A 9,196-nucleotide genomic window follows, 5' to 3' on the forward strand; every position below is an offset into this window, starting at 1 on the left:
TTGTCAATGTTGCTCTGCAAATTAAAAACATCATATTGTGTATATGTTCTCATACGAAGTGTAATTTGTGATTAAACCCCATTTTGACAAAACAGCAACAACTGTCAAAGGGACAAACGTGCCTCTTTTATTCTGAAACGTTTAAACCGGAAGTAAGGACGTTGTTGCTGTATGCTCTACGTCACATCAGAAAATCAATTAAGTTATGAAAAATACCATTAATTGCCTTTCTTTGTCATCACTGCTCCAGAAGAAATGGCGGATCTTTATACGTCCGGGGTTTGAGGGAAATGTTTTTTAACCAAATGTAGTGTTTACGGGCTACAGGAATCATTTCAATCGTCACGTACATTTACGTTTCAAAGGTAAGTTAGCTTAGTAGCTAACCTGTGAAGTTGACATTAGCCTGGCTAATTAGATGTGCGGTGAGTTCTTCAATTCAGTCCTGATTAATAGGAGATTTCAGTTACAGCTTGCATGAAGACGCGTCTTTGTAAAGCTGTCGTAGGGACACGTACCTTTATTTTTTGTGCTAAAGAGATTTATATTCTTTAGAGTAGCAACACGCCTGACTTTATTAAAATATTCCGGTTATTTGCCCCATTTTATGTTAATTACAGGGCGACTGTGTAGCCATTTTGCCAGCCTAAAGCAGCCTAATTGCTTTTGTTTACGGGGTTTAATGTTTATTTTTTGTGGTTATGAATTCATAAACTTGTGACTGAGATGTCTGCTAATTCTATTCTTAAATGTAAAAAATTATTTAAACAAAGTCATTTGAGTAACTGTAAGGTATTGTAAGCGTTTTTGTGTAGGTAAATAAAAAACATTAGTTTGATGAAAGTACTAGCTCGGCAAAGCTAAATGTAAAAGTTTTTTTTCTTTCTTTATTTTGTAAATCTAAATATTATTAAGTGAACAATTTCTGCCTCCTTCACAGCCTCCTTTTTACTTAATGAAATTAAAAGGTGTTTATTATCATGTTTATTTATTGTGGCCTGCTTAGTTGTACACGTTCTTCTGTCGTTTATTTAATATTGAATTATTGACCTTTGTTATCTTATTTTATTTTTATGATTTTGGCCCGGCTAAAGTAAATTCTAGTGCCTAATTTCTCTATTACATCGTAAGTCATTTGTCCTTTTATACCATTGTGCCTGTGAGTCACAAAGCTTTTAAGTTGATGCATTGTTCAACCAACTAAATGTTAAGGATCCTGTACCATTTAAAATTTCACTTCATGCATTTCATAATGAAGCTAAGTGTTGTTGCAGCTTTATTTATTTTTTCTCTATAATGGATTTCTTTTGTTTGTGATTATTTTCCGTTTCCTTTCATGAAACCTTTATGACGATTAACTCTAAGTACAATAATTACATTATCATCAAAAGTTTATCTGCTTTAGTGATAGAAAGTAAAAGCAAGTGTTGAATTAGTGAATACGTGCAAAAGAATGTGTAACACTAAAACACTTCCTCCGTAACTTGGATGTACAAAGTCTGAAGTTAGTCTACACATTAGGCGGGTTTTTGCTGCTGACTCATGACAGTTTAATGTTTTTTTGACACATTTAGTGTTTATCTGTTTTATATAAACCTATTAGAAGCCATAAAAACAAGATGTTTAAAAACAGACAATTCAAAAAATAAAATTACCACAGCTTTTGTTTTATTAGATTAAAAATTTCCTCTTTTTCAATTATCTATTTTAAATCTGATAATGTCATCCCCCCCCCCCCTATTTTTTTCATAGTTGATTGTTTCTCAGACAGATGAGAATGAGCTGATGGTTGTGAAAGTCTGCAAGAGGACTCCAGGTACAGAGGAGAGGTCAACTGGAAGATGCCAAGAAAAAAACAACAGAATCCACAGCCAGTGAAATGTATGTACTCAGTTATGTTAAAACAGATTTTTTTTAAAAAGGCCTCTCATGTCATGTAGTAACACACAACTTGTGATGTGTGTTATGATCTATTTTTGTTACATATTTCTGCTGTTCAAGTTGTTTAGAAATACATTATTATTCAAACGTTCTAGGTTTCAAAAATTTTTAAGCATTGTCATCCAAAAAATAAATAAATAGCAGAAAGTTAAGTCAACCCTTAAAGTCTAAATTAGTCCTTAAAGTGTGTGATCTGATGGTGAACCTGTAACAAAAAAAAACTTGAAAAGATTAGAATTAAACTGATGTGCAACCCTAAAAACCCTTCTGAATTTGGCTAATCTGTGAAAAATTTTCACTTTGCAAGAAACCTGAATTTGGACTCTGGGGCAATAAGAAATGTTTTTTTGTCTGAGTTCAGATTTATTCTGTTCCAGAGATCAGCACATCAGTGTAAGAAGAGATGTGGATGATGGAATGCACCCATAATGCCTTGGGGCTACTTTAAAAGCCATGGTTCAGGTTTTGCTGCACTTTGTCTGGTGCAGCTGCACCATCATTAAATGCCTAAAAAATGAGGTCACCTGAGTCCAAACCCCGACTCTGTTGAAGGTTTTTGGGATCTGCTAGAAGCATTTTATGCATTCCCAATACTCAACGATGTAAATTTAAGTCCAAGTGACCAAATTTTGACAAAAATCTAACAAAAACTTCAAGTGTGGCTTTTTGGGTAGGCAGTATATAAACTTTTCTAGATGTGAGAACATTAAATAAACAATAAATGGCTGTTTGAATCTAGCTTGACTACCACCAAGTTTGACTATATTTTTGTTTGATTATGAAACAGTATTTTTTTTTTAAATTAATCTACATGACATATGAATGTGGTGCATTGGTTCTTGTTAAATTTTTGCTTTAAAGTTATATTTTTATCTATTTTCTAAGTATTCCCAATAGTGTTTTAATTATGATTATGCCAAAATCTAAAGGCTATATTTTCTGCAGACCGGCAGTAGATCGTGAGAAATTCGCCTCTAAGTTGTGGGCACGACGATTGGCGCGGAGCAACCCCGCCCCCTTTCTCTCCCTGTCGCTAAGTGCTCTGTTTCCACGCACAGCCGCTAGCTTACCACTCCAGCCTAACATTAGCATTAAAGATACAGGCTGTCCACTTGGCAGTGTCTTGATATAAGGCACTGAATTTATTTTCTTCTGCAGATTGGAGAAATAGCCTCGACTGCAAACACATGAGTTTTTCTCTCTCAGTGCAATAATTTTGGTAAAAATATGACATCGGTATACTCAGAAATGCAGATTTTTTCTTAAATTCTTAAATATATATCTTCCATTATTAGAAAAACGCTACAAAATCATGTTAAAAGTACCAAAAACAGTGGGTCTTTAATGTACATCAATGCATTTGCCAGTACACGGTGGCATAATGCAAAAACTAAGCTCCATATAGAATGGCTTCAAAACAGGAAGTCCCTGAGCGAGCATTTGTGTCCTGATCATTAAAGGTCAAATCAGTTTGTTTTCGTTAGAAAAGGTTTTAATAAAGTCCAGTTTTCATTATATCAAAACAGCTTAATTTAATCAAGTATAATTTACTGAAAAATTACAAAAAACACTACCCTGGAGGAGGTTGTTTTTGTACAAAAATGTTCTTATCTGTCATAGCATGCTTAACAATATACTTTGAAGCAGATTTACATGTTGGCATGTAACTTGCAGACTACTCTTAATATTCTTTAAATTAAATGTTTGATTTTTTGTGACTGTAGTGGATTCTGAGGATGGTGTAGCCATTGAAGCTCCAGGAAACCTCCACTTAGACACTGACCTCTTTCTAGGACACGACCTTGAGTTTGATGCTCCTGATCATGACAAGATTCTAGGCCTGGAAAAGTTCTCAGGTTTGTAAAATCCAATGTCTAACCAAGAGGAAACGGGGATGCAATAATGAAGGATGTGAGGCAGAGATTTTTTTTTAAAGCACAAACTGTAACAAGTTCTTTAACTCCACCCATTTTTGAACATTTGTTTGGGCTTTATAGGTTTGAACTTGTAACTGATTCAAATCCCAAGTTAGTTTTAGGTGGAGGGAGTTCCTGTGGTGTAGCTTTAATGACAAACCCAGTTTTACCTTATTTCTTGCATACTTTGCAACCCCTATGTGTTTGCAGTGTGGTTAATTTTTATTTAGCTGGCATATGACAACAGAAAGAGCTGAGTACTGACTTGCAAGACTTTGAATTATTTATTGAAGCAAAGGTCGCCTGCTTTTGAATGTGCTAAAAAGTCCTGTCACCTGAAATATGCTGATGCTCTGTCCTTTAAACTCCTAAATGATTACTTTTGGACTTTTTAACCACAATCATACACTCATTAAAACCTTCATTTCTTTCTGGAAATGTTCTGATCAAAAACTTGTAGTCTATCTTAAGACTGACCTTTTTCCACATTTTAGGATGATTTTAAAGCTCCACTCCAATCACCTTTTATTCATTGTTGAGCGTTCCCAGTGGTCTTTTATTTATGATGATGCCGTTTCAGCCAAAATTTAAGAACCTGTGCAGTTTTCTAGGACATAGTTTCTGCAGAGCGGCAGGAGTTCATTAGAAATTAATCTCTGAGTTGTGGGTGGGACTGGTTGTGTGGAGTAAGCCTGCCCTAATCTCCTTTTGTTTGCACTCTCCCGCTAGTTTACATCCCCTGCAACAGAAATGGAGAGCATTATTGGAGCTATCCAGCCGTAGTTTCAGTGACACACTCCAATGAAAACGGTGTTTTTTAACATGTCCATGTGACATTTTTCTGATGATGGAGGACAGATGTAAAGGTTGGAGGTGTGAGGAGCTGGAAGTTAGTGGGAGTGTGTGTAAACAAAGAGCTCTCAGCAACGATGAGGGGAAGCAGCAGCCCCGCCCACAACTCAGAGGTGAATTTCTAATGAACTACTGCCGCTCTGCAGAAACTATGTCCTAGAAAACGAAACACTATTTTTTTGTGGCTAAAAAAATGGAACAATCATAATTAAAAGACGACTCGATCACTTTTACAATAGATCAAAATATGATTGGAGCAGGTTTTTAATTAGCTTTTGAAAAAGGCATGACATTGATTTATTTTTGTTTTCACATTACATCATACCCAAAAAGAAATGGAACAATCCAGTTTCTAGACTACTGAGACATTTCTCCCGTTTGTCTTGTGTGTGTTGTTTTTTTTTTATACGAATAACATGTTGTGTTCATCGCTGATGAAGTGTGCGTTCGGCGCCGATGTCAGATTGAGAGGGGGAGGGGTCCCCATATTTCAAGCATGACTGTCAAATGGAGTGATCTGAAAAATGGAAGAGTACTAAAAGGACTAGAATTACATAAGGGTCGTAAAAATAGGACTATTACCATCAAGGAGGCCATTATGAGAGGGCATTTATTCATCATCATCATCATCATCATCATCATCATCATCAGCTGCCTTTGCTTCTACCCTGCTGCCATTATCGTTTTTCCCCTCATCACTGCCGCTACCACCATCATCATCATCATCATCATCATCATCATCATCATCATCATCATCATCATCTTCTACCCTCATCATCATGATCATCATCATCAGAAGCAGCAGTCCCACCATTATAGTCCTCCTCATAATCATCAGTAATCATCCATGGGGTGGCTGTGGGACAGGATAAAAGGCCAGGCTCTGCCCTCACCTTCCTCACTCTGTGCTTCAGACTCTGAGAAAGGTGGTGGTCTCAGTCTGCAGTCAGGGGTGCCAGGCGAAGCGAGGCAGCTGCAAGTTTAAACAGTCCTTTTCTTTCCGCCCTCTGGGATAAACGTATAGATTGACAGTCTTGTAGCTGGTTTACACGTACTGAAGTGAGTATCTGGTGTTGCTTTTACAACTTGGAGATGTTTTGTCCTCATCTGTTCCTAGTTTTCCGTTTGAATGAAATGTTTCTGCACAATATTTACCTTTTGCATTCCACTGTGCACATGTCATTTTTTAATTTTTTTGTAGGTAAAAAAACTCCTTTGTTGATCTAAATGAAGCACAAAAAAACGTGTTCATTCAAATGAGGCTGTTTACATTTTAGGAGCTTTTCCAGCAGAATGAAGTGTTTGCCTTTGCTTGCAGAAGTAGCTGCAGAGATCGGCTTCTCCGTGTTTCCTCTGGGTGATGAGAGTTCTGCCTACAGTCAGCTCAGCATGGAGAGTGAAACAGACAACTCGCGCAGCACAAGTGACAACGGGAGAGAAGACGAGAGCAGAGCAAGCCAGTCGGAGTCCAGTTTCCCCCCTTATCTGTCCTGCAGGGGCTGTGGACAGTTGCGAGACGAACTTCTTGGACCTGGCATGGACCTTGTCGGTTCTTACTGTCTGAGGTGCTGCAAAGCATCCAGGGAAAGCAAAAATATTGAATTCTGTTTACCTTTTGGAAACATTGGGATCCGTTCCCAAATCCGGGCAGGCTCACAGCCTGAATGCGAACTGGGAGACGAGGAGGGAGACCAATCCACCTCGGGGGAAGACAAACTGTGTAAGCAGCACTCGTGCCACCTCTGCGGTTTCTCCTCGCGTTATGCCAACCATGTGAAGCGTCACATGAAGACGCACAACGGGGAGAAGCCCTTCAACTGCCCTCTGTGCACCTACGCCTCAGCACAGCTGGTCAACCTGCAGAGACACCTGCGCATCCACACCGGGGAGAAACCTTACAAGTGCAGCAGCTGTAGTTTCGCTTGCAGCTCGCTGGGCAACCTCAAAAGGCACCAGCGCATGCACGTCCCCTCTGCTGGGGTGGGACAGGACACCTCACTGAGACTGGACAATCCCCAAACTGGATCAAAAAAACCTGTAGACCTGCAGAGACCAAACGGGGAAGCCTCTGCTTCAGGTAAGGTCATTTTATTCGGTCCTGCAGCTTTCCTGTAACGCAAGGACCAGACTGGTTTTAAAAGTCTTCTTTCTTACTGCGTCTAAGTGAAAATCTGACCCCCGCCACATACTCAATAACTCACCAACATCTGCACACACCTAGTACCTGGTTAAAATGAATTTTTGACTAAATAAACCCCCAATTCCCCATTTTGATCCAACTCTCTCTGTCATGTTGTATTTATTTTTAGAGATTGACAAGCCAACGTCAAACCTTGGTTTAGGAGCCCAGAACGGTGATTACTTGTCAGCCTTTGACGGCTTAAAGGGAGCCTCACCACCACCCATCCCTGCCTCCAAACCTGCACCAGGCCCCCATCCTCCCCCCATGATGGAGTTTACCGACAGCAGCAGTAGCAGTGCCACCAGGGGGAGCGTAGCAGATGAAGCCACCATCCCACCCTCACTTTTTCCCTTCACTTGCCGGCTGTGTGGCGTCGTCCTTGAAGATGAAGACGGCTCCTCAGCGCAGATCTGTGCCAAGTGCACCCTCGACATGCTGACAAAAGACTCCTCGTCCTCCCCCAACAGTCCTGGCGAGCGCAGCGACAAGGTCTACACGTGTTCCGCCTGCCCTTTCCTCACACACTACCCCAACCATTTGGCACGCCACATGAAAACCCACAGCGGGGAAAAACCATACAAGTGCCCACAGTGCGACTACGCCTCAGCGCACTTCGACAACCTCAAGCGGCACCACCGGGTGCACACGGGGGAGAAGCCGTATAAGTGCCATTTGTGCGATTACGCATGCGGGAACCTGGCCAACCTAAAGAGGCATCAGAGGGTGCACTCGGGCGCCAAGCCCTTCCAGTGCACACTATGCAGCTACAACTGCAACCAAAGCATGAACCTGAAGAGACACATGCTGCGGCACACGGGGGAAAAACCCTACAAGTGTCAGGAGTGCGGCTACACCACCGGCCACTGGGACAACTACAAAAGACACCAGAAGAAGCACGGCCTGGCCACAGACAGCTGGGTCAAAGTGCCGATGACAGACAACAACGAAGAGGAGGACGCCAGGAACAGGCAGGGAGGCGGCGTTCAACCTCATAGAAAGGAAGGAGTCAGCATGCAGTACATGCCAAGGGAAGGGGGTCCCACAATGCACCCGTGCTACAAACTGGAGATTGCATAACTTCAAACTCAGCTCAATAAATTGACCAGCAACTTGTTTGTTATAATGTTGAACGTGTCAGTCTTTTACTGTTCTGTCAAATCTTTTGAGGCTGCTAATAGATTGTATGTCGTCTTGTTTTGCCTGGTGTCAGCAGCACTGTAAGCTCCTCATGCTTGTTTGTTCTCACTCTTAACACCCAACGATCCCTGGAATAGATGCACACATTCGCCTAAACTGTTACGGCTGCACTGTGTAGTTCTAGTCACCATTTTAATACACAAGCAGGTTTTTATACAACAAACACTGATCAGGCGTTTTATTTTTTTTCCCCTCAGTAATTTAAAGTAGTTTTTGCCTGACTTCCTTTGGATTCATGGGTTCATTTAACACTAATCACATACAAAAGTGTATTTTTTTACAAAGTGACTATACAGTGCAGCTTAAAGCAATTTTCTACTGTGCTTTTGTAGCTACAGCCTTCCAGCTTTGCTAGTAGTTTGCCTTTCAGTAAATGAATACTTCAAGTAATATTTAAAGTATAGGAGGTGTTTGACTTTGGTCAAATAGTCATTATGTAATCCTCCAAGTCATTTTTGCCAGACCCACTTGAAAAAGATTTTTTTGTTGTTGTGAAAGACAAGCTTTGAACACAGAAAATGCACGTGAAAGCATGTCGAAATGCCCTCAAAGAAAAAGCACACTCAGCTCTGAGTTCCTGGTTTAGATGAAAATAGTAAAAAAAAAGTATTTATTGTGATTCTATACTGAAATCTCAACAGAAATATAAACTATTTTTCTCTTAGAGATTTTTTAAATGGCCTTTTACTTACATTTACCGATCAATGTGAATTTATTTGGTTGTTTTTGTGTTAGTCAGCTGGCGTGCATGTCTTTTTGTTTTTTGGTTGTGTTTTCTTTGAATGTTTGGATTGCCATGTTGGCTTCATATAGAAATTGGATTTAAATGAAACTGGTGAGTAACTATTGTGCAAGTGGTAGACTCTCCAGATCGTTTTCAGTTTGAACTTGAACTGCCGTTATCTGAAGAGCGACCATCCGTGTTTGTATGCAGTGTCTTATAAATGCCTTAAGAGAGACGTTTAAAATAAACATGAGAAATTACTGGATGTCAACTGCAGGACTTTTTTGGGGGGTCGGTGCCCTAAAAAAAACAAAAAAAAAATCAAATTGTCTTCAAACTTTTTTGTGCCAATTCTCACAAAAATGATGCATTATGGATAAACTT

At 40.0% G+C, this 9,196-nt stretch overlaps 1 protein-coding gene across 6 annotated transcripts; it reads left to right on the top strand.

Annotated features, from left to right (window-relative positions):
- Window positions 1-152: 152 nt before the first annotated feature.
- znf513a (zinc finger protein 513a) lies at window positions 153-9,072 on the top strand. 6 transcript variants are annotated; one of them, XM_011491778.4, is made up of 5 exons: window positions 153-365; window positions 1,753-1,881; window positions 3,666-3,797; window positions 6,028-6,786; window positions 7,019-9,072. In XM_011491778.4, the coding sequence occupies exons 2-5, from the start codon at window positions 1,842-1,844 to the stop codon at window positions 7,966-7,968; spliced, it is 1,881 nt and encodes a 626-aa protein (XP_011490080.1). In that variant the 5' UTR covers window positions 153-365; window positions 1,753-1,841; the 3' UTR covers window positions 7,969-9,072. The 6 variants fall into 6 exon arrangements, with proteins under 6 accessions (XP_011490080.1, XP_078798548.1, XP_011490081.1 ...); XM_078942422.1 differs by having other exon boundaries at window positions 155-365; window positions 3,735-3,797; XM_011491779.4 differs by having other exon boundaries at window positions 155-365; window positions 1,768-1,881.
- Window positions 9,073-9,196: the final 124 nt, after the last annotated feature.

Source organism: Oryzias latipes, chromosome 24 (genome assembly GCF_053564925.1).
Source record: "Oryzias latipes strain Hd-rR chromosome 24, Olatipes_Hd-rR_3.1".
Classification (NCBI taxonomy): domain Eukaryota; kingdom Metazoa; phylum Chordata; class Actinopteri; order Beloniformes; family Adrianichthyidae; genus Oryzias; species Oryzias latipes.

Coding starts and splice junctions, on each gene's coding strand:
- znf513a (XM_011491778.4), top strand. CDS start 1,842: ATGCCAAGAAAAAAACAACAGAATCCACAGCCAGTGAAAT. Junction 3,798..6,027: donor AGGCCTGGAAAAGTTCTCAG/GTTTGTAAAATC, acceptor CTTTGCTTGCAG/AAGTAGCTGCAGAGATCGGC. Junction 6,787..7,018: donor CGGGGAAGCCTCTGCTTCAG/GTAAGGTCATTT, acceptor ATTTATTTTTAG/AGATTGACAAGCCAACGTCA.